Source organism: Phaenicophaeus curvirostris, chromosome 23 (genome assembly GCF_032191515.1).
Source record: "Phaenicophaeus curvirostris isolate KB17595 chromosome 23, BPBGC_Pcur_1.0, whole genome shotgun sequence".
Taxonomy (NCBI): domain Eukaryota; kingdom Metazoa; phylum Chordata; class Aves; order Cuculiformes; family Cuculidae; genus Phaenicophaeus; species Phaenicophaeus curvirostris.
The window spans coordinates 8,028,547-8,052,969 of record NC_091414.1 but is presented as its reverse complement, the minus strand read 5'-3'; the positions used below and the strand labels follow the sequence as shown (position 1 = coordinate 8,052,969).

At 48.8% G+C, this 24,423-nt stretch overlaps 2 protein-coding genes across 2 annotated transcripts; one reads left to right on the top strand and one right to left on the bottom strand.

The window, feature by feature from the left end:
• Positions 1-1,610: 1,610 nt before the first annotated feature.
• ATP5IF1 (ATP synthase inhibitory factor subunit 1) lies at positions 1,611-2,528 on the bottom strand. Its single transcript, XM_069875103.1, has 3 exons — positions 2,371-2,528; positions 2,181-2,293; positions 1,611-1,894 (listed from the first exon to the last, which is right to left on the bottom strand). The coding sequence occupies exons 1-3, from the start codon at positions 2,467-2,469 to the stop codon at positions 1,753-1,755; spliced, it is 354 nt and encodes a 117-aa protein (XP_069731204.1). The 5' UTR covers positions 2,470-2,528; the 3' UTR covers positions 1,611-1,752.
• A 281-nt stretch (positions 2,529-2,809) lies between these two features.
• DNAJC8 (DnaJ heat shock protein family (Hsp40) member C8) lies at positions 2,810-16,705 on the top strand. Its single transcript, XM_069875277.1, has 9 exons — positions 2,810-2,928; positions 4,382-4,483; positions 5,895-5,951; positions 7,674-7,740; positions 8,365-8,459; positions 9,320-9,391; positions 10,515-10,606; positions 11,537-11,612; positions 15,929-16,705. The coding sequence occupies exons 1-9, from the start codon at positions 2,857-2,859 to the stop codon at positions 16,049-16,051; spliced, it is 756 nt and encodes a 251-aa protein (XP_069731378.1). The 5' UTR covers positions 2,810-2,856; the 3' UTR covers positions 16,052-16,705.
• Positions 16,706-24,423: the final 7,718 nt, after the last annotated feature.

Here is a 24,423-nt window from a genome sequence, read left to right as displayed (position 1 = left end):
GAGGCTTGGCTTACGCAGCATGATTTTCCATGGTGCACAAAAATGCAGAATAATCACAAAGCTATGAATTTAAGCCCTCCTGTTCCCTGCAGAAAATAGAGTTGTCCTAATATTCATTTCAGCTATTCTGTAGTCCACTGTAGCTGTGATGCCAAGAAATTGGTCTTCAATGGGGACATCTCACCAGTGACATCACAGCTTCTGGGGGAAGCCAGCCAGATACAATAGGAAAATGACTTTTAAATAGGTGGAAACTAAATAGGCCAGTAGCCTGTTGCTTTTCATGACTTGGTTCTTCCCATCAGGTTTCATATTCCCAGGGAGGTGGGTATGGGGAGATATTAATATTTTTGGCCCCAGTTCATCAGCCTCAGCTAAAAAGTACAAACCTTCAGAGACAGCTCCACACACACATCCCCTCACAACTCACTACACCACCAGCTCACAGGCTGAGCAATGCCAGGCAGCGCCACACTTCACATCTTCCACAGCCAATTACAGGGATGACATTTGCATTTAAAAAAAAAAATGTTTCTAAGGGCACGGACTCTTCGGACTCTTCGCTGGAGCGATGGTGCTACCATTTGCTCCGCAGAGATGTTCCACTAGGTGCAATGTACCTCAGGTGAGAGCGGCTCAAGGGGACAAGAGTTTATCAGCAATGTTGGACGCCTTCAGCAGCCCACCCTCCCCACCAAGCATGAGCACTTTCAGGCTTCAAAGGCTCCCATTTTTCTCCTGATTTGCCTCCTGCTGTTTCAGATGGGACAGTTCAGGCCACTGATCCCCCAGTCCAGCCTCCCTGCAGCCCTTCACAGTGTAACAACACATCAGGTAATGCAGAAAGGTTTTTACTAGCAGTGGAACCCAAGCCTGCTTAGGCGGCTCTTGGACACGGCTGCACAGGGGTGGAAGGGAAGGCTGCTTTCCTACCTGCCCGTTCTCACCACATAAAATCCCTTTCTGGTCAGGGTTTCCTGGAGGAAGGTTTCAGCAGGTCACTTGCTAGACATTTTATGACAGATTTTTGTATTAATATTGCAAAAGTGGCAGAACTTGCATAAAATTAATTTTAACTCTTCCTTCTTTGGCAAGGCACTTGGATAAGGAACACTGAGAACTAGAGACAAAGAAAAAAACACCATGGGCAACTACAGACTTTCCAGAAAAGAACATTCATGTAGAAGTCCAGATCTCCGATGTCTTGCTTCAGAACTTGCACCACCACAGGTGAAAACACCATGACTCACAGCAATATTTTTCTCTCCGTTTATGGCACTGAACACCAAAAGCAACAAAAGAATATTATTTTTCATAGATTCTCTGCTAGATCAATGGAGAACCCTCTCCCCCCTGCCACACAGGGACCGTTTGCTGGAAACAAAGCTGTTTCTGTGTGAGTGGGTCTCAGCATTTTCCCCAATTTTCCTTGTAGCTTTAACTGTAAAATTAGCACACAAGCTATCAACAGCCGATTCTTTCCCATAAAGACACTAGCAGAGTTCTGTACAGCACTGTCTGCTCAGAGCACATCCTTTCTTTGAAAGAACAACGAAGTTTAACACCAGACAGCAGATTTTGTTTCCCTATTAAAGTTAATGAACAGAGAAGAGAGGCTGAGTAGTTTATTTGACATTGCTGCAGACCACGGCATACCCGGCCACATTTGGGTTGCGCTGGCTGCAGCGCTGGCCGCAGCGGGGGCTCCGTGGTGCGGGGCTGCCCCACAGCCCAGCCGCGCTCAGCAGCCGCTCAGTCATCATCCTTCAGCTTCTTGATCTTGTGCTTGTGACGCTCAATCTCCTTCTGCAGGCGCTCGATCTCCTTCTTGTGGTGATCGATCTCCTCCTCATGGTGTTTACGCAAGGCGGCGAGCTGCTCCCTCTCCTTCTCCCTGCAGGGCAGCGCAGTGCGGGGAGCGGCTCCCGCCGCCGGGGGGGGGGACGGGAATCCCAGGAGGAAACCGGGGGAGGGGAGTAGGGGAAGAAACGCACGAGGGGGAAGACCCGGGGGGAAGGAGGAACCGGAGGGAGTACGGGACAGAGACCACGGAGCGGGGGATGGGAGGGGAAACGGGGCGGGACGACCTGGGGGGGCAGCAGGGGCCCGGAGAGGGGAACGGGACGGGGAGGAACCGCGGAGGGGAACGGAGCGCGGGAGAACCGGGGGGTCGCACTCACCTGAAGTACCGCTCCTCCTCCGCCGCCTGCTTCTTCCCGAAGGCGCCCCCGGCCTCACGGATGGCGCCGCCGCCGCCGCCGCCCTTCCCGGCGCCTTTGCCCAGCTCGCCCAGCTGCGGGGGAGACGATGGTGAGCGGGGACGGACGGACAAACGGACGCAGACCCCCCTCCCCCAGCCTCCACACCCACCTGGTCGGCGCCCGACCCCGATCCCGAGCTCCAGCGCTGCTGCTGCGCCAGCAGGGCCCCGCGCAGCCCGCCCCGCGCCGCCGCCGCCACCGCCGCCATCGCCGCCTGCCCTTGGGGCCGCGCGGACGGGGCGCGCCCGCCGCGTCACACACCGCGCATGCGCGCCCGCGGAACAGGGCACCGCGCGGCCTGCAGGGGCCCCACGGCCCCCGGGGTGGCCGGTGGGAGGCGCTGCGCCCGCCCTACCCCGCTCCCGCCGGTCCCGCCCCGGGCCGGGCCCCCCTCCCCACCCCCGGGCTCGGGCCGCGCCGCGGGGCCCCGGGGCCGAGCGCGGCGGGACCCACGTGGTCTCGGTCACGTGACGGGAGCGCTCGATCACGTGATGAAGGTATCTGTCACGTGACGCAGGCTGAGGCCACGTGGGGGCGCCGCGCGGCCTCGGCGCCGTGGTCACGTGCCCCCGCGCGGCGTCACGTGGTGCTGGCGATGGCGGCGGCGGCGGGGGAGCCCGCGGCGGGGGGCGCCTCCGAGGAGGCGTTCCTGACCTTCTACAGCGAGGTACGGGCCGGCCCCGCGCCCCGCCGCACCCCCGGGCCCCGCTCCGCGCCCCGCCGCAACCCCGGGCCCAGCGCCGCCAGGGGATCCCGCAGGCCGGGCCGGGGCGGCGGGGAGGGCGGCGGCGCGGGAGTGGGGACGAGGCGGGAGAGCAGGGCTTGTGAGAGGCGGCTGAGGGACATGGGGTTGCTTAGTCTGGAGAAAAGGGGGCTGAGGGGAGACCTCATCGCTGTCTGCAACTGCCTGAAAGGAGGTTGTAGCGAGGTGGGTGTTGGTCTCTCCTCCCAGGTGACAGGCGATAGGACGAGAGGGAATGGCCTCACGTCGCGCCAGGGCAGGATCAGATTGGACATCAGGAAACATTTCACCAAAAGGGTTATCGGACACTGGCAGAGGCTGCCCGGGGAGGTGGTGGAGCCCCGTCCCTGGAGGGATTTAAAAGACGGGCAGAGGAGGTCCTTAGGGATCTGGTTTAGTAGTGGCCAGGGACGGCTGGCCTTGATGATCTCAAAGTTTTTTTTCCAGCCAAACAATTCTATGATAGATGATAGGACAAGAGGAAACGGCCTCAAGTTGCACCAGGGAACATTCAGATCAGATATTAGGAAAAAATTCTTCACCGAAAGGTTTCTTGTGCACTGGCAGAGGCTGCCCAAGGAGGTGGTGGAGGTGTTTAAGAGACAGGCAGAGGAGGTACTCGGAGGTGGTTCAGTTGTGGACAGGGACGGTTGGACTCGATCTCAAAGATCTTTTCCCATCAGGCGATTCTCTGAATGGCCTGGATGGTCCCATTCACTGCCACCAGCTCCACGCCTTCAACCCCAGAAGGCCCCGTCTCCTCCCTCCGTAGTTGTGTGTGTGCGCCCCGCAGGATCTGCACAAGCCCCCTGTGCTCCCCTCCTGAGCCCTACCACAGTCCCACCAGCACTGGCCCCTTCCCCTTCCCACGGACTCCAGAGCACCCACAGAAAGGCAGCACAGACCGGGGATGGGGATTGCTTTAAATAAAGGCAAAGGTGGAGCATAAATGAACAGTTTGCTATGGTTTAATGCTGCAAAGGGAAAAATGTAAATGGAACTGAAGCAAATGACCTGTAGTCAGGATGAACCTGGATAATTGCACCAGTGTGATTGTGATTTTATGTGTTTAATGGGCTCTCTTGCCAGCAGCGAGTTAAAAGCAGTGGTGTGGGTGGTTTCCAAGGAATCACATTGGCTGTGCTGCCTCAGGAGCAAAGTGAGGGTAAACCGTCAGCTGCTAGGGTTTGCTTACAGTGAGATTTTTACATTAAAAACACTGTCATGCTGTAGAAAAGGTTCCACTAGTGCGTGAGATGAGCAAGAATGCTGTGAATTGTAGTGCAGGATTATGATGATGACCAATGTAGCAATCACAGGCGAAAACAGGTAAGCACATTGTGATGGTCAGTTAACATAGGTCTCTCTTGTTCTTCAGGTCAAGCAAATTGAAAAACGAGACTCTGTTTTAACATCAAAAAACCAAATTGACAGGCTGACCCGACCTGGATCTTCCTATTTCAACTTGAACCCTTTTGAGGTTAGTTTGAATGTTTTATCCTCCCTTCTGACCTGATAATACCAGTGTCCAGATTTAATGGGCATTCATTTCGGTAAAAATACCAAACATAAAGAAATAAAAACATTCTCAGGTGTGGGTTACAGCGCAGAAGGTTTTCAGGAGGCAGAAGGATGGTACAGATGTGCTCACTCACTTTTTTGCTGTTTTACAGCAGGCATAATCTATGTTCCTTTGACACATTCTCTCACGCAGCAGCACTGGGAGGTCTGGTAGATCCACGCTAGGAACTTTCTGAATGAGAACGTAACAGTTAGGAGGCTTTGCCTGTTGGATTCTGTTCAGAGTGCTTCTGACTCGGCATTTCTAGTTGTCTTTTATGTTGCATGTTATCCCTCTGAACTTGCATAGTGCATAGAACAAAAGGGTTGTTGCTGTTCATGCTAGTGAGCAATTTTTGAGGAGTTACTGGGAAGTGGATAATTCCCTTGCATATTATGTAGTTTGGTTCCATTTGTAGTCAGTTATAAAGTCTTAACAGGTATGTAAAGCCTGAGGAAAACAGAAAATGGAATAATCTGGTGTTCCTCTAGAGCTGGCTTTTCCCATGTATATTCCTTCCTGATATCTCCTGCTTTTTTAAAGCCTTGGGTGCTTTTTGTAGTCCCAGTTTAGGGCTGGTCAACCAGATCAGCTGGCAGATTCTCCTTCACAACATTCAGTCTGTATAGACCTTAATACTTGACGTGGAGAGTAAACAAAGCAAGCTATTTAGAATGTAGCTTTCCTGTAAGAGGGTGTTTTTTATTTACAAATTCATAGTGTCAGACCAGTGTTCATCTGCATTGAGTAGGCTCACTTGTTGCTTAGGACTTCTGTTCAGTAAACTGAATCACAAAAGGAGTCCTAAACTTTGCCACGTTCCTGAAGATCAGTACAGAGAGAAGTGGGCTCGTTCATGGAAACCAGATGGTAAAACTCTTGTATCTTCTTTCAAAATCATGAAGTGGAAAAATTCTAAGTGAGTAGTATGTTCTCTGCCCAAAGTTCTTGGTTGTGAATGATCCAGCAGCGTCCCAAAGCCACTGTAGGCTTCCATTTCTGTCAGACCAAGACTTGCTACAGGACTGGTTGGAGGTTTAGACCAATTGTGGCTATTTGGGGATAGCAGCTGTCTACACAAGACTCAAGTGTGGAAAGGATGGTGGCATAGTCAGAGGAATCTAGCACTGCTAGAAGTGGAATGTATCAAACATGGTGTCTCTTAAAATGTTTCTGCTTTACCCGGTGAAAATTCATGTCCTGAGGCAGCTCCCTGCTTGGGGAAGTTTTCTGATGGTGTCTCTGTACACCAGTGAACCAAGCTTGCTGTCGGGAACCTGAAACACGGGCAGTATCATTGCACTTGTTCTGCTTTCACGGTCTCTTCTAGGTGCTGCAAATGGACCCTGAAGCCACAGATGAAGAGATAAAGAAAAGATTCCGGCAGGTATTTGGCTTTTGCACTTGAAGCCTCTAGAAGGAAACCAGAAGCTCTGCAGAGGTTGTGCAGCTGTACTTGGGAAGAAGAAAAACAGTGGTAAAGCTGTTCTGGGTAGGAGAGCAGCCACTTTGGGAAGAAATGCATAGAACTGTCTTTGTATCAACAAGCATCCTTGGTCTGAGCGTGGTTCACTTCTTTGCCTGTAAAGTGTGTGATGGGGCTATTGCAAACCAACATGCCTGTGTATAATCAGCTCAGGGAGCTGTGGTTCAAAAAAGAAGGATGACGTTTGTCAGAATTAAGAACTGAGAAAAGGTATTTTTCTCAAATATATGGACTTGGAACCAGTGCAGTGTCTTTTCTGTGCAGTGTCTTTAATAATTTCAGTGGTCATTTCTGGTGGCCGGGTTACCTAGAATAGCAGCAGCCCTGGTCACTGGCCCTCATTTGATGCAGGAAACATTACCTTGGATTTACTCTGCTGTCAGATCTGCAGGAGAAATTTTAGTTTAATTAGTGCACGCAGCAAAGAAGCACAATATTTGGCAGTCTGTAGCCTCCCACCTGAATCAGCGGGAGCTGCCTTTAGACAGGAGGCTGTGCTGGCTGACAGAGGCATGCTTGGTGAGATAGTGATGGGATGTGGGCGCTCCTGTATGTGGGAAGCCAGGAGATAACTTTTTAGTTTGTTGCTGACTTCTCGGTTCTGTAAATCAGTGAACTGGGGCCGTCTTAGCCTTGGGCTGGCAGGAGACTGCAGGGAAATGGTTAGAAGTCAATGTGATGAAATGAGGGAAGTGCATGGAATTGTATGTTGAAGAAATCAAACACTGAAATACAGAATGTGGAACAGACAACAGAAGGAAAAAGGCATCGGCTCTAGCAAATCATGGAGTAATTCAGCAGCGTGCTGCTGCTTTAGGACTGGAACAAACCTTTTTCCTGTCAACTGGGAAGTGCCATCTGTAGAGTTCAGGAGTAAATATTTTGCATTCTTTGGCACTGATGAAATTTCAGTTGCAGCACTGTAACTGGTTTTGAATGTCATACTCATAAAGATGCAAATAAACCATAGGGTCCATACAGCAATGGCAAAAATAAGAGGTCTGGAAAAAAAGAGCCACATGGGGAAAGTTTGAAAGAGCTTTCTCTGAAGGGGGAAGGTGAAGGCCTTCCAGCCCATTCAGTGTTGCCCTTAAGATTACCATCAATGTCTTGAGTCAGCTGGATGGAGAGTACAGGGAAGAGTTTTCTTAACTCTTAGTAGAGGAGCTTAAGGAGAAACTTAACCATTCTTATGAATAGTTTGATATTGGAACAGCCTTAAGGATAGAACTTCTTGGAGAGACATTGTTGTGTAAAAGGTCAGCTTTGCTTGAGGTTGGTCTTTGTAGGTTTGGTTCTTCTTAAGTCCAAAGATCAAAAACTTGGGCAACCAAGGGGTTTGTATCAGCCCCAGGCACTGCAGCTGGCGGGTGTTTATATTGTTCTGCACATCCCAAGGCACAGCTTTTCTCAGACAACCTGTACAGTACAGGGGTTGTATTTGATTCATAAGCTTTTGATGATGTACCCTTCTGTGTGTTGTCATCTGATGTGTCCATATGCACAGGAATTGATCCCCTGTGATTCCTTCTAGCTGAGATTATTTCCCTCCTCTCACAAAAGTATCTGAAATGTTCTTAATCTTTTACAATGATCTTGATAGCAAAGTCCTTTCTCTTGCAGTTGTCAATATTGGTGCATCCAGACAAAAATCAAGATGATGCAGACAGGGCCCAGAAGGCATTTGAAGGTAATGCTCTCACCCTTTTTCTGGTCTAGTGCATGGTTGTAGTGGAATACGTTTTTTCTGTAGTTAATTAAATGTTGGTTAGGGGTGGTGGCCCCACACAAGCTTTTCTGTGAGGCACTTAGGCTGAGGGAGCGGTAGCTGTGCGGCAGCATTGCTGCAGACTGTGTCACTGGGTGGCAGCAGTCGCCTGTCAGATTGCCACATGGACAGGCCTGGCCCTTGGGCGTTGAGGTCATTCACGAACTGATGTGTGCATTTTATTTTATTCAAAGACCATATGACAGAGTGGTGGGTTTAGGTATGTGCTTTGCACTACAGTGAGGCATTTTCCGCCTTAAACTTACCTCATGCCCTGTAACTAAATCACTTGGTAGAACTGATACTTTCACCCTGCTAGCTCCAAAACATATCTGGCAGTTTCTGCCTTTACTGTACCCCTAGAACTCATTTATCTTGATATCCCTTACCTAGATGCATTAAAAAAAAAAGAAAACCAAACTAAACCAAACCAAACAAACCCCCCCAAGTTCTAGGAAGCAAAACTTGTATGATCAACAAGTAGCAGTCTGGTGATGCGTTGTGAATATTGCTGCTGGTACTATTAATGTTGATGGTTTTTGTTAGCTGTAGATAAAGCATACAAGTTGCTGCTAGATCAGGAGCAGAAGAAGAGAGCCTTGGATGTGATACAGGCAGGAAAAGAATATGTGGAACACACTGTAAGTATTCTATACTTACAACTGGGGTGGGGGCGAGTGATGTTCAGTCATTCATCATTTGCTCTTTGGTATACCCACTGCATGTTTAGGTCATGAAAAGCTAAACAAGCCTCATAACAAAGCTGTGCAGGTGAGCTCTGAGCTCCTCGTGCCCTGAACAGATGTGCTTTGTCCGAGACTGCTGTTGAGCGCAGTGTAAGATAGTTCAATGAAATTCAGTACTTGAAATAATTAGGTCGACCACATGGTCTGACCTAAATTGCTTTTTTCAGCTCTATGAATGAATGATGCAGTTCTCATGTGGGTGGATGGGAGAAAATAGGTGGTGACAGCAGGAGACTGGCAAGTTTTGGGGAAAATGACCTGTAAGATAAGAAAATGAACTTGGATTGCATTGGCCAGGAAGTCAGTTGAGTGATGTGAGTGGACTAAACCACAACAAGCTTGAGAAAGCAGACAGATTGGAAGAACTTGGATACTCTAAACTGAGCTGCACTTTGTTCTGCTTGTTGTTAGTCTTTTGACTATTGCAAAACAAAACAAGCTTCCTACTGGTTTGTATGGTGTATATCGGATATGAATGTGTCATCAAACCAAACAAAAGCAACAAAGGGATTTTTTGGAATGGATAGTGTCTAACATAGTATTTTTCATTACTCCACTTCGTATCATAGTGATCTTGGATGTGTTTGTCTGGACGTAGGACCAGACAAACTTAGACTAAAACATTGATCAAAATCAGGAACATGGTGTTATCTAGAGTCCTTCCCACACAGTGGAGGAGGAATGCAGAACTATTTGAATACAATTATGTAAGCTCCGTAAAACTTTAAGCTTTCATTTCTGTTCTAAATCCTTAGGTGAAAGAAAAAAAGAAGCAGTTGAAGAAGGACGGAAAACCTCCCACTGTAGAAGAGGATGATCCTGAAGTTGTAAGTCATGTACTGTTCAGGGAAACTGGGAAGTACAGAATGTGTTTCAAGGAATTGAGAGTCAAAACCATTATGGAAGTATTTATTAGTCTTGTTAGTGTGTTGTAAATCACTACACTTACAGAGGAACAAATTCTGCAAACCACTGGAGAGTGCCGCTCTTGGGTAAGACCCATGTACTTTAGAAAATAGTTTAACTGTAGTGTGGAGTGAATACATCATGAGATTATTTTGATCAAAATACCTGGTTCTATTCATGAAGCAAATCTTTAATGTGTGTGCATCACACAGTCTTTTTTTGAATCAATTTCTTGTTTCTGGATGCTGGAACTGCGCCATTCTTGCTCTCAGCATGTACTAAGCCGCTGCAGCACATCTAAAATGCGCTCTTAGTGACGCTGTAGGAAGTGCTGTTTTAGCTGTTTCTTCCATACAGTGCTCAAGGATAGATAAGCTTTTCCACAGCAAATCAATTTTAATAAAAAAGACATGTCATAGTTCTTCTTACCTGTTTTTTAGTCTGAAAATGTTTAGTGTTTTACAGTGACAGGTGATTATCAAACACTGAGATCATGAGTCTCACTGTTGTCACCTTCTTTTACCCTACCAGGTGATTTATTTCCTCTTGATATCACCATAGTAACCTCAGAACAGTTGATTTTCGGAAATCTGGTGCTAGTTCTTTAATAATAAAGCTTGTCTGAAATATGCTGACATTTCCTATGGGAAAGCCGATGTTAGGCTTCTACAACATGATCAAGATCATCTGCGGGGAAATTACTTTCTCAACAGTGACCATTTTGCCTTTTATGTCAAATGCAAGATTGCAAGTCTCAAAAATAAGAGAACTTGAAATGAACCGTTCTCTCCTGGAACAGTTTCATGAATACAAATGAAAACAAGGCTAGTAAGTAGTTGTTTTTTTGGTGTCAGGGTCAGAATTTGATCAGCAGGGCTTGATAGCCTTTACTGCTGCTACTGACTGCTGTCAGGGCAGGATAGAGGTTACATGGGCATACTTAGGCTTTGCATTCTTTTTATGCTTTTTTGCATTCTTACGTTAAACAGCCTTCTCTAACTGTGTTAATGGACATTGTTTTAAGGCTGGATCTGTGTTTTACAGTTCAAACAAGCTGTATACAAACAGACAATGAAACTCTTTGCTGAACTGGAAATCAAGAGGAAAGAAAGAGAAGCAAAGGAAATGCATGAAAGGTATGAGCAGCATTCTGCTTGTGCAATGCAGGCTCTTTGTCTTGCCTCAGACAAGATAAGGAATCATAGAGTCTTAGAAAAGTCTAAGAAGAAATGAACCTCTGGAGATAATCTGGTCCAACCTCCTGCTGAAAGCAGGACCTGCTTTAACAAGGGTCCTGACGGGCTGACTTCCGGAGAGGTAGATCTGGGCAGCCTGTGGGTTATAGAGCTGTGTGCTTGAGAAATGCCAGTGGGAAACTTGCCCTTCTTGTTTAAGATGTTCATCTATTTGGTATGGTTGTGTGCTCTGCTGTGTATACATGGAGGCCAATCAAAATAGTGAAACAGTGACACACTTGTGCATGTTGTTAGCATGCAAAGTATTGATTTTTAATTTTAATTAAGTGCTGGAACTATCCTCTGGCATATGTGATCCTGGACTGTTTTAGGTGTGTTGATCACGTTGCCTGGTTGCTCACTGGGGATGCACCTCACAGAGTGGAGTTTCTGTACTGGCCAGTGGAGGCCATCTGAGATGGTTGCAGGGCGCTTTGATTACAGATAAAAATTAAGGGCGGGGGGGAAGATTTCATTCTTACCTTGCATGCTCAAGGATTTAACAACTTCTCTAAATGTGTACTCTAAACAGTTCTAGAGACTTGGCACAAGGGTTACAATGGAGTCTGAATGTTTTGCTGAGCAGGAGAAGCTGATACACTAATTAAGTACATGCATACTCTCAGTGGTGCCAAAGCATCTTCTCTGTTTGCCAGTTTTCCAGATTTGAAATAAAGTTATATTTGCTGTGTTATCTTAGATGTGTGTGTTTATCTCTTCTGATAAACACTTTAATCAGATAAGAAACTGGAAGAGCTCTCCGAGATGTTTTGATATTTCTTTAAAGTAGATGCTTGTGGGTTCGTAACTTCTTTGTGCCTTCCCTTCCAGGAAGCGGCAGAGGGAAGAGGAAATAGAGGCACAAGAAAAAGCTAAACGAGAGCGAGAATGGCAGAAGAACTTTGAGGTAATCAGCAGCTTAACTTACAGGATGGGCCTCAGCAGTTCTTGGCCGTGCTGCAGGGAATGCCCCTAGAGAGAAGAGAGACTATTTCTCTGCAGGTGCTGTGAGATAATTTAAGCAGACACTTAGAAAAAGGTCCTGCACAGGTCTGAGCTTTACTCTTGTGTGGGGAGAGGAGCTCACCAATGGGACTTGGGTATCCAGTAACATATGGTAATTTACGGTACAGTATTTTCCAGCTCTGCCAGCAGTTCATTCTTGTCCCGCATCAGGCATGTGAAGTGCTGCTTAGCCCAAGTCACTGATGACCAGTTACACTCTGGCAGCTGTTCAAGCACCAGTGTGGGCTGCTTTCAGCACTTTTCAGTCTGGTTGGTGAAGCTTACGGAATCTGTATCTACTGTACATACCGGATACCTGACTGGGAGCTGCTTCCCTTTGACCCTTACACCTGGTATTTGGGGTTTAGGCATATCAGAAGCAGCTTTGTGGTTGTTTTGCTACTGTTCTAGGGATCAAACTTGCAGCCTGCCAAAATATTTGATTTAGCCCATAACTCCCCCCCTCATTACACACCAGGGATGAAGTCCTGTTAGGTGGGGAGGTAGTGGGAGGAGGGGATGGCGTGCAGGACCTCATGAAGACATGAGCTGGATTGTTCATTTATTCCAAAGCCAAATCCCAGTTGATGCTCAAAAGGACTTTAAAAAAGAAGGTGTCTAGGAGTGAAGTGTATGAGCTGGACTGGCATCCTGTAGAAAATGGACTACTGGGATGTTGCTAGAGACTTGACTGGGAGGTGTTTGTGTTCATGTGCTGTATCACATCAATAATATATATTCTGCATATTCTGGAAAACCTGTGTAATACTGCTGTGCTGACTGCGCTATGGGTTTTGTCACGTAGTGCCAGAGAGAGTGGTGAGTCTCACTGGCCTTGCTGCTGGCAGAGTTTTTGTTCTCACGCCAGAATGGCCACAGAATTTGCTGGTTGTTGTTGTAGGGGGGCGGTAAAGTGTAGCAACTGAGGAAATGTGAGCAAGTATTACAAGCAAACAACGATGGGCCAAACAGGGGCTGTCAAACTATTTAGATATTGCACCTCTGAGTGCACCTCTGCATGTCCTCAACCATGCTGAGACAGCTGAATCTCTGCACTTGCAGGTGTCTTCTCCAGCCTTGCTGGTGACTATTTCATCCATGTGAAAAGACAGTGTCAAAGCCAGATATTAATGTCCAGAGTGGATCTCTGGAATACACAAGAGTAAGAAGCTTATCTCTAGTGACCATCAGTGAGTCAAAATAGCCTAGGAATTCTTGGTTGCTCCTGTATGTCTACTAACTCAGTGGCTGCTTTTAAGATATAGCAAGAGGGTGGATGTGTGTTGCTGCTTCAAACAATCTTTAAAAAACAGGAAATCAAAATTGTCTTGTTGTTCTGTGATTGTGGCTCTGTCTGTTTCACAAAAAACCCTGAACAAACCCAACACGAACATCCCCAGCCCCTTAAGGTGCTGGTACTGCACCTCTGCATTTCTCTGCTGGGCTTTCCTGCCCCTGGTGATACCAATTCTTGTTTTCATCCTAGTTTTGATGCTGTCTCTGTAACCTAAAACCTGTAGGTTGTGTCCCTCATGTATGTTCTGCAGCATTTCTGAATCCTCATATGAATATCCGTGTCATCCAAGTGATTGCTCACTGTTTCTAGAAGCTGTTCATCGGCTGCTTTCAGAGCTGAATTATATCTTGAGGTATTTTAGAAGTTGGAACATCGGCTTTCTCTCACCTCACCCTCAAAATTCACTTTCTTAGTAATTTCAATAATAGTTTCTTCCAACAGCCAGTGAGAAACAAGAATGTTAGAGCAGTAGTTGCCATCCAGCCTTATCCATAGAAGAAGCGTGATCACAGAATGATTGAGGTTGGCAGGGACTGCTGGGGTCCATCTGGTCCAGCTCCCTGCTCATGCAGGGCCACCCGGAATCAATTGCCCTGGACCGTGTCCAGATGGCTTTTGAGTATCCTCAGCAATGGAGCCCCCACAACCTCTGTGGGCAGCCTGTTCCAGTACTCACTCACCCTCAATAAGGCCATGTTTCTGGATGCTCAGTTAGAGCTCCTGATGTGTCAGTTTGCACCCGTGGCCTCTGGTCCTGGCACCATCACCAAGAGCAGCCTGGCTCAGTCTCCTTTCCACTGCTCTTCAGATACTTGCAGTTATTGATGAGATCTTCCTGAGCCTTCTCTTCTCCAGGTTGAACTCTCAGCTCTCTCAGCCTTTTCTTGTATGGGAGATACTCCGGTCCTTTTTTCGCATTTGTGGCCCTTTGTTGGCTTTTCTCCAGTATGTGTCTGTTGTGTACTGGGGAACCCAGTGCTGGACACAGTGCTCCACACGTGGCCTCCCCAGTGCCGAGCAGAGGGCGGGGATCCTCTCCCTTCCCCCTTCCGGCGATGTCATTGCCAAGTGCATCCCAGGGCACCTTGCATTTGCAGCAAGGGCGCATTGCTGACTCGTGTCCAGCCTGGACATGAGATGTTCCCAATGTCTGCCAGGACCCCCAGGTTCTTTTCTGCCAAGCTGCTTTCCAGCTGTCATGGTTCAGCCCCACTCACATTAATTTTGGCAGCTAAAAGCATGTGGTTGGGCTCCTAAATCCCTTCCCCACCCCACAGGGAAAGGGAGTAAAGAGAAGTGAGAGGAAAAAGACCTGCGGGTTGGAAACTAAAACTAAATGAAAGTTTTAATGAAATTATGATGGTGATGGTTATGATGATGATAATAATAATAATGACGATAATAATTAGAAAGCAATAAAATATATACAAATATCAGAGATCACACCCTCACCCCACCCCTCAATATCTGTAGTTGCCACCAATGCTGCAGAGCAGACACGAGGGAATGGGTCCATGGCCAGGAGGGAGCTGGCTTCAGGAACCGGATTCAGGAACAGAGGGATCTGGGATCAGGAGCAACGAGAGAGACAAGGTCCTCACTGGATGCTGGCCATCGCAGAAGAGAGCGAGACCCTTGTGATCTCTCAGTTTATCCCGAATGTGACGTGTAAGGGGTGAAATGGAATCCTCTGTTGATCAGTTTAGGGTCACCTGCCCCATTTGCCCCTCCTTGCAGGTGCGGCCCCTTCCACCAGCTCGAACATGCCTTGGTTATGTGTAAGCATTAGCCTTTTTCCACACCAGTGCCCTGTGTTATCACTTTAGAGAAGATCAGCCTCAAAAACACGCAATCGGCTTTCAGAGAATGAAGTTACGTAGAGTGACTGAGTTAGTCGCAAAACTGACTCATTTAGCTCAAACCACAACACCAGCCGGGTGGCTCCCAGCATGTGCTTGTACCAGGTGGTGTTTCTTCCTTGAGGCAGGACTTTGCTCTTCTCCCTGTTGAACTACAGGATGTTCATGTCTGCCCATTCCTCCAGCCTGCCCAGGTCCCTGTGGGTGGCAGCACAACCCTCTGGCCTCTCAGCCTTGCCTCCCAGTTCTGTGTCTCCAAACTCACTGAGAGCGCTCTGCCCAGTATCCCGATCGCTGCTGGTGCCCGGCCTTCCCCACCCTGCCACGGGGAGGGAGGGCTGTGACACAGCCGGCTGTCGTAGCCAGAGTTTAGCAGTGCAGCACCAGCATCGCACTCACAGCTGTGGTCAGGTGGGCCTCGAGTGTATGGAACCCACAGTGTTAAGTGGATCATCCCTGGGCTTGTTCTGTCCTCTTATGTGAAGTCCCAGCCTGTAGGTTGGCTTTGTAGACGCCTTTTTGTTGTTGTTCTCTTTTCCTGAAGGGATTTCTGCTCCTCTGCAGGTAGGCCAGGGAGAGGAGAGTGCACCAGAGATCTTCTCTCATTGTGTCTTTGTGATGAAGCTTGGGGCAAGAAGCATGAGAGAAGGCAGCGGTACATTGCCCGTCTCTTTTTTCCATGCCTCCAAGCTGCAGCACAAGAAGAGCAGTGTCAGGATGTGAGACAGAGTAAGGAAATGGCATGTTCTGGGCTGACGGATTAGGAACATCCATTGCAGATGAGGTTTCTTGTTTCTTTTGCCCATCAAAGGATTCAGCAGATTCTAGTGAGGACAGCACATCCTAAGCTGGTTGCGTCTGAAACAGGAAACCAGCCCAGTGCTTGTACTGGTGTTTGTAAGCTCACTTGTAGTTCCATTGCACTGTGTCTGCACGTCCTGGCTGCCAGGCTGCTGCGGGCTGGATACGGGGACATTGCTCCTGATCTTGAAACTGGCATGTGCTACCTGTTTTCTGGCTCTTGTGCTTCTTAACTCTCAATTTTCTCTCTGTTGTTCACAGGAAAGTCGGGATGGTCGTGTGGACAGCTGGAGAAATTTCCAGGCAAATACAAAGGGGAAGAAGGAAAAGAAAAATAGGACCTTCCTGAGACCTCCTAAAGTAAAAATGGAGCAGCGTGAATGATCCTGGCAGCACTGCCCGAGTGCAGCTCCTCAGTCTCCTCCCTGCTTTTAAGGACTCATTGGCACCTAGAGTAAGAATTGCTTTTTAGTAGACTGTTTGTTTCCAGTACAATTAATTATTGGTCAAAGTATTTTTTGTACTCTGTCTGTTTGACCTAGGGCCATAGCGTGAGCTCGGCCAGGAACCCGCTACACGTAGAACACTTGGCTTAGGAGGGTCCCCGCCATTATTGCTGTCCTGTTTGTCTGCTGCCCTGTAACTCGATGTTTTGTACTTCACAGAGGTTGTGCTATTTCACCACTTCCATTTCTAGTTTGAGAGCTGAACAAAATATTGGAAGCGCATCCATACCTTTCCAGGCAGCATCTTGCTCAGCAAGACCTTGGAAAGGTCTGAACTGAGTGTGGGAATCTGCTTCTAGCACTGTGCGGTGCAGCTGCACTGTGGTTAAAGCCCTGCAGCTTCTCACTGAGCTGAGCAGTGCTTGGAAGGATCCTTCCCCCAAGATCTCATTTCCAAACTAAAATCCCAGCTCTCGGGCATAGACTTGTGTTAATCTCAGACCATCTGGTCACTGTAAAGGAAAAATAACTTCTCTTGATTAATAGTCAAGTTGCAATGATCTGTATGTAAAATAAATTTTTACCCAAGTTACTGAATTTTTTTTCCTGGAATTATTACAAAGAACAGTTGCAAGGGTAAGAATCGAGTGTTGGCCACCGAAATGCTGCTGCTTTTCAGCACGAATGCTTGCCCTGGTAAGGTACTGCCATCATCCCAAAGGCTGTTCTGACTTGAATTCTGAAGTGACAGTTCTGCAGAGCAGCACCCAGGAGGGTGGGGAGAGGGTGACTTCCCTGGATGCGGGTGTGCCAGAACTCACTGAGCTTGTAGCTGTGGATGGGTTGGGAGGACTTGGAGTACAACCCCTCAGAGCTAAGGGATGAGCTCAAAATGAGTTTTGACTTTAAAAAATCCTATATTTTGTGTATTGTAAGTTTTAAAGAGATTCTTAACTGTTGAAAGGCATTCAAAAGAGCGTGGTACCGCCCGATGGGTGCCAGGCAGACACCGCTGGAGACCTTTCCACAAACTCTTCCCATCTGTCCTCATGGCCGTCCCTGTACTGGGGTCCTGTGGGTCACTCTCACCAAGAAGATACTGCTGTTCTTCCTCCTCACTGCTCTTAGCCAGCTCCTTTCACCTGGACTTGCTGTCCTATGTGCCTTCATTTTCAGATGAGCTCAATATTTTGTGCTGCTCTCTGTGTCTCAGGCGCTGGTTGAGGCTTCTCTTCAGAGAGACTGATTCTGTTGTCCCTGGAGAGATGCCTCCATCTTCTGGTGTCTCAACTCCTTAAGTTTTGATTAACTGCCTTCTGTTTCTGCCTGCTAGGCAGGAGTGACATAATCAAACAGATTGCTGCAGGAAGAGCAGCTCCTGAAGGACAGGACTGGAACTTGGATGAATCTGCTGAAAGGTGGTTGGTGCTCTCCACTCGCTTTTGTTTCTTCTCCTCTCATGCACTGGTCTGTGTGATCAGATGTAAAGTGAAACGTCCTTCCCTAGTCAAACTAAGGTATTTTGATGTTTTATACGTTAACTGGCTCTTAGAACAATAGAATACAGTTCCTCTTCTCCATGCAAACACAAGAATAGAGTTTCTTCACCTCATTTGTCCCTCCAGGTATAACCTGCTGGATAGTTAGCTTGAGCTGAATCTCAAGAGGCAAAACATACCTTAAAAATTAACACACTGCTGATATCTGGGTGGCACACGTGGCAAGCAGCAGAGTAAGGTGGTCTGACAGGTCTGGGAGACGCTGAACGGTGCAGCGTTACTCTGTTCAGGCGCTTGATCCTCCATTAACTGGGAATGCATGGGTAGGACACAACCTTCTTGTCAAGGCAACAATAAGCCACCCCATTCTGGGTAAAACATCTGTTAACTTTTGCCGAGCTGTCTTTGAGATGCAATCTCTTCTGCTTCCTGTGTGAGAAACCAGCCGTGCTGGGCGGCAGCTCCAATTAGGAGAGTGTTCCGAAGGGCAGTCTTGGCAGAGGATGTGCTGTCCCTCCAACTCATCTGCCTCTTGTTTCCCTGTCAAAAGTATTTCTAGGTGGGAGATCTGGCCCAGAGTCCTTTCTTTTGATAATGGAAAGCTGGTCATCCCAGCAGCCTTTCTGCCCTGGTGGTGCAGTGTCTTTCTGACTGAGGGTGCTGACCTCTCAGATTGTGTCTTTAAATTTTTTTCAGGATGAGTCCTGTGAGAACTTGAAATGCTTGTACGACCCATGTAATGCTTCAGCTTCTCAGAGAGGTGTATGTTTATGAGAATCTGACCAGTGGAGCAGTTTTTACCACTGGGGCTCGAGGTGTGCAGCGTGTGGCCAGTGTCACTGAAGCACCACTCCTACATGCCGCTGCAGGGAGAGGAATTTTTTCCACAATGTATGACTTGCTTAGGGCAGCAAAACGTGTAGCTTCTACCAATGCTGTTTCACTGTCAGTTTAGCTGTCCCTGTTTCCTTTTTGTCCTGTCCCGCCTATGATGTGCTTCTCTGTCTGAAGATGCGGTATTTCTGCTGTCTTATCTCCTCAGCTATGCCCTGTGATGATTCCGGTCTGCTAGATGGGTTGTAGCAGCAGCGAAGACCTGGCCATTTGTAGATGTTACTCTGCTCCACTGGAGGGAACCTGGAAGGCTAATTTTGGTCCTTGTATTCAGGCTTTGTGAAAGCAAACTGTTGTGAGTTGCCTGAGTGGAAATAAGTGAATGCACAACGTGGACCCCTCCTATGCAGCCAGCCTACTGGCCAGTCTCTACCATGCTGGCCAAGGCAGCAGGATGGGTCAAATGAAACATTTAATTTCAGGAGGTAGAGGTGTTGTAGTTGGAGAGATGTCTAGGCTCCCTTTCTACTTTGAGCTCCTTCTGGGTCAGTTGTCCTTGTAAACTGAAATATTTGTCCTTGATGTGTGGGACAAGAAAACAAAAAACATCAGTGGGAATAAGAAGTACTTTTATTTTTCTTTTCAGGGAAGAAAAGGTACCAGAAATGCCTTTCAGTAGGGTCTGGTGTATGGTATGCTGTGAAGATAACTTGTTCTCCACGTCCATGGGGGTCTACCAGAGTCAGGCTCAGCTCCTTGCTGCTTTCTGGAAGCTCTTGGTTCCCTTCCAAGGCAGGGAGGTTGCCTTCCCTTCCTATGCAATCTGAAAGGGTGTGTCCCTGTTCAGCTGCAGTGGGAGGGGAAAGGATCTTTGCAAGTTACTTGGGGAAACTGCAACATGAACCTGCTCACTTAGGGACTCATAGTTGGGAGGGACCCAAATGTCCAACTCCTGTCCCTGCACAGGGCACTCCAACATTCTCACTGTGGGGCTGAAGGTGCTGGCCAAATGCTGCTGGAACATTGTCAGGCTGCTTCCCTGGGAGCTGTTCCAGGGCTCCACCACCCTCTGGGGGAAGAACCTTCTCCTAATGTCCAACCTAACCCTCCCCTGGCACAGCTTCCTGCTGTCCCCCTGGGTCAGAGAGAAGAGCTCAGTGCCTGCTCCTCGTCTCTGCCTTGTGAGGAAGCCACAGAGTGCGATGAGGTCTCCCCTCAATCTTCTCTTCTCTAGGCTGAACAGACCCAGTGACTTCAGCTACTGCTCATGGCTTCCCATCTAAACCCTTCACCAACTCTGTGCCCTCCTCTGGACCCTCTCCAGTAGCTTCAGAACCTTTTTATCCTGTGGCTCCCAGAACTAGGACAATCCCCTCCCTTTCCTGGCTGGCGATGCTGTGCTGGATGCACACCAGGACACAGTTGCCCTCTTGGCTCACGTTCACTTGTGGATTAAAGGGACCGCGGTGTGGCCTGGTGCCACTTTGTAGTGTAGGGATGAGTGGAGCATCCCCTGAGTACGCAGACAGACGTAGGTCAAGGTTTCACCAGGAAGAAAAACTATTCAGTAAGATGGGACCAAGCTATGGCAGCTATAGAAAGCCTGAGTGATTGGCCAGAGATGAAATCTATTCTTGTTAAGACGTAGATCAGTGTGTTACTGAACATTTATGTTAGCTTGGTGAACACCGTTATGTGCTCTAAATCAGCTACTGCAGCTCAGGACCCACTTCTTAGTCACTCAACCTCAGAGACTGTATGAGACAGAGAGTGAAATGGAAAATACTGTCTTCTTCACTGCAAAGCCACGTTCTGGCCATGCCTTACAGTTCATGTGGACGCCCCTTCCTATACACACTTTACTGCGCAGCCTTTCAAAAGGAAACAAGCAATTTTACAGAGGAGAACCCAGGCATCAAAAGCTGCATCATATTTTCCTGAACCTGAGAACAAAAGAGGAAATCAGCAAGAAATGGGTTGAAAAGAGACAGAAATGCTTTTCCTCCAGTGGATTGCAGAACTCAACACAGGGTCTTGTTGAGGACAGAAATTCCTGTTTATTGTCCATGTAGGTGCTGACTCAGACACTATCGAGCCATATATAGAAGTCCTGGTGTAACTGCTGGCCAAGGGAGTCTGCCCAGTCCTAGCAGCGTACAAGGAGAGGTACATTGCACTTTATTCACAGAATCACAGAATAACCAGGTTGGAAGAGACCCACCGGATCATCGAGTCCAACCGTTCCTATCAAAAACCGTTCCTATTCACTTCTTCGTTGAGCATTATCTGCTGTTGGACACAAAGTACTGAGCTATATGGTCTGGATGCATCATCTCTGTTCTTATGCTGTCTGTGTGGCTGGATCTTTTCCCCAAAGAGATGCTATCTTTGTAAATGCACAGAAAAAACCTTTCTTCCACCCTGTCCCCCTGGGCATAGCAGCTCTTTTGCTGTATGTGGTTTTGTATATCAGGAGTGGAGTTGTTGGGCATCAACCACAGCCCAAGCGCCGGACTGAGGGACCTCAGTAGGAGAGGTCAAGGGCTTGTGCTCTTCTCTCCTTCCAGAGAATTTCGTCTGCTGGTCTTTCTCTGCCCTCTTAAAACAACTGAAACTGGAGAGAAACTGTGAGGGGTTGGCCTTAACATAGGACATTACCCTTAAAGAGCTGGGTGCCTGCAGTGTGTTATCTAGAGCAAACGGGCTGTCTTGGCTTCCTTTTCCTCTTGCAAGTGTGAGCCAGACCTCCCCCTTCTTGGACAGCTCAGCCTTGCAATTCACAAGCAGAAAAGGGATGTCATCTCTCATCTTGTGCAACAGCAGAACGTGCCTGGGCCTGGCAGTGCGCGAGGCTGTGCTGTTGGGGTCAGGAACCTCATTTTGGCTTTCCAGAACTCCTGCTGGCAGAGTACCTCCTGCTGCCAGGGGCTCCCCCACTGTAGCACTGGTGATGACTGCCTTGGCTCCCGGGCAGGGGAAGCTCTCACAGCCTTGACTTCGTGTTGTGCACAAAATGGGCAGATGTTTGGGAGCGCTGCTTCTCTAGGCCGGGCTCCTGTCCTTCCCACTCGTCCGATCTCAGTGCCGCACTGAGCACCATGCACACTTTAAGTGGATCTAGGATGTAGCTGAGCTGCCTGACTCACTCTCAGGCCTCAGCACCCTTCCTGCCTCCTTGTCATGGCAGCTGGTGGGCTTTAGATTCCCGCAGCAAGAATGGACACGTACTTTGGGGCAATTCGGTCTTTCCTTCATGGCAGGAGATCTCTGCCTCAGCCTATTCAGTGCCATTAAAATGGTCTGTCCTGCGTTATTTAGAGACCTCATTGCTCTCTACAACTACCTGAAAGGAGGTTGTAGAGAGGAGGGTGCTGGCCTCTTAGCCCAAATGACAGGGGACAGGACAAGAGGGAATGGCCTCAAGCTGCCCCAGGGGAGGTTTAGGCTGGACATTAGGAAAAAGTTTTTCACAGAAAGGGTCACTGGGCACTGGCAGAGGCTGCCCAGGGAGGGAGGGGGTTGACTCACCTTCCCTGGAGGTTTAAGGCATGGGTGGACGAGGTGCTAAGGGGCATGGTGTAGTGTTTGATAGGAGTGGTTGGACTCAATGATCCGGTGGGTCTCTTCCAACCTGGTTATTCTATGATTCTATGATTTGCCTCCCTGACCACTGGCTTCATTCACATTCCCGTTGTGGGATGCCCAGTTGCCCTGCAGCAGCAGGGAACTCCAGACATAGCATTAATATTACCATTAAGGTGCAAAGTCCCCTGTTTCACAGCGAATACAGGAACCTCATTGAAGCAAACAAGGATGTAACGTGAAAATAATCGATGAGGTTTATGTGTCACCCATCTTCTCAGTCTAATTGCTTCCTTTCCAAATGCCGCAGGCCTGTCTGGGAACGTAAGTAACCATTTTTCTATGTGGAATGGGGTTTGCAGGAGTGTGTTTTGATGATGTAGAGAGCACCTGTGAAGGAAAGGAACAGTGGCACACGCACCAGCGCAGTTGTTGCGGTTCAAATCCCAGAACTGAAATGCTTGGGGCAGGACCTCTGCAGCTCCTTTGTTTGACCTCGTGTTTGAAGTGCAGCTCTTGTTAACGCTCAGTGAGATCAGCCGTGGCTTTGTCTAACCAAGGGGGAAGGATGGGAGCCCTGCCCTCTCCAGGTTCCTGTCCCAGGGATTTACAGACCTTCTAGTAAAAATATTTCAACTATGTCCATCCTGACTGGCCTGCACCCCAGTTTGTGGCTATTGCCACAAATACTGTTTGCCACTACTCAGTGGAGTTTGCTTCCATCCTCTTTGCAATTTCCCTTCCAGCAAGTGCTGGCAGGGATTGATTCCCCTCAGCCTCAGGTCTATCCCAGTCCTTCTCCTTCTGCAGGATATGTCCCAGGACTCAGCACCTGCCAGTCCCTTGCCAGTTCTCCACCTCCCTTCTGAGTTGCAGCATCACCAGGACTGAGCAGAGGGGACATTAACTGTCCTCATGCTGCTGGCCTCACTCCTCCTGGCGTATCCCGGTTTTCCTTATTCACAAGAGCGCACTGGCAACTTTCTCTGTTGACAAAAGCCATGGTTAAACTTGGACAGCTTTTCTGTGTGGTTGGGAGATGGGGGGATCCGGGCTGCTTCGCTTCCTGCAGCTGGATGTCTGGCAGGCTCAGGATGAGCCCTTTCCTTCTGACAGCGGGACAGGTTGTGTGCCTGCTCTGATGGGCTCCCCACATGCTTCTGGACACCGACTAGTTGTGATTGTCCAGCCCCTCAGGGCTGTCTGGGAAACCTCGCGCTTCCGTCTTTGCAGAAACCAGAGCCAGTTCTTAGCAGCAAAGAAAACCCAACAACGTTTCCTGGTTAAACAGCCCGTGGGGGTAAAGGGAGCAGACAGAAACACATGTGATTTCTTACTATAACATGAGTGACTCAGGCGGCTGTTACGCCCGTGGCCTCTGTGGTCTCAGCGCTGCCGTGCACATCTGGGAAAACCCCATGGGAAACAAGCAGGTCGATGCCAGGCTGCAGCCCTGAGCTGTGGCAGCAAGAGGGAGTGGGACCCCCTGTATCCACCTACCCTTTCTTCCCAGGCTGAAGGAGCACGAAGCTGGAGCCTCCAATCTGAGGACAGGCTGAGAGAGTGGAGGTAGCTCAGCCTCAAGAAGAGAAGGCTCTGAGGAGACCTTAGAGCAGCTTCCAGTGCTGAAGGGGCTACAAGAAAGCTGGGGAGGGACTTTTTACAAACGCACAGGGTGATAGGATGAGGTGGAATGGCTTTAAATTGGAGAGAGGCAGATTTAGACTAGGTGTAAGGAGGAAATGCTTCACAATGAGGGTGGGGAGGCCCTGGCCCAGGTTGCCCAGAGCAGTGGTGGCTGCCCCATCCCTGGAGGGGTTCAAGGCCAGGTTGGATGGGGCTTGGAGCAACCTGATCCAGTGGGAGGTGTCCCTGCCTCATGGCAGGGGGGTTGGAATTAAGATTATCTGTAAGGTCCTTTCCAACTCAAACCGTTCAGTGATTCTATGAAAAAAGAGGGAGTTTCTAATGGTGTGGAGAGGGCGAAGAACGGCTGCCACAGCCTGGCATGGTTTTCTGGCTAATGTTTCCCCACACAGGGACTCACACAGCAAAGGGGTCTCATCCCGACACTTCAACCCGCTGCAGCATCTCCACCTCCAATGGAAGCATTTCAACAAACATTCACTGCCGTGCTGGCTGCTCGCCTCGGTGTCTGGAAGGAAATGAAAGCCCAGAGGATGGCTCTGCGATGGCGCTGCCCCTCGCCAAGCCCAGGCCCCCCTGTGCGCTGGCCCAGAGCTGCTGCAGGGCAGGGCTACCCTGTCCCAGGCTGTGGGGCACCAGTGACCCGGGAGGGTGACCAGCAGGGAGCCTGTGCTCGAGGAAGGGCTGCAGGAGTCGGTGACGAGCTCCAGGGTGCAGCCGGGGCACGTCTTGAGCTGTGAGCTGTGTC

Bases quoted from the DNA above. Each gene is read 5' to 3' on its own strand.
- DNAJC8 (XM_069875277.1), top strand. From the start codon at position 2,857: ATGGCGGCGGCGGCGGGGGAGCCCGCGGCGGGGGGCGCCTCCGAGGAG. The intron at 2,929-4,381 runs GTACGGGCCGGC...CTTGTTCTTCAG, and splicing joins TCCTGACCTTCTACAGCGAG to GTCAAGCAAATTGAAAAACG. The intron at 11,613-15,928 runs GTAATCAGCAGC...TGTTGTTCACAG, and splicing joins AATGGCAGAAGAACTTTGAG to GAAAGTCGGGATGGTCGTGT.
- ATP5IF1 (XM_069875103.1), bottom strand. From the start codon at position 2,469: ATGGCGGCGGTGGCGGCGGCGGCGCGGGGCGGGCTGCGCGGGGCCCTG. The intron at 2,294-2,370 runs GTGGGTGTGGAG...TCTCCCCCGCAG, and splicing joins CGGGGTCGGGCGCCGACCAG to CTGGGCGAGCTGGGCAAAGG. The intron at 1,895-2,180 runs GTGAGTGCGACC...GCTGCCCTGCAG, and splicing joins GAGGAGGAGCGGTACTTCAG to GGAGAAGGAGAGGGAGCAGC.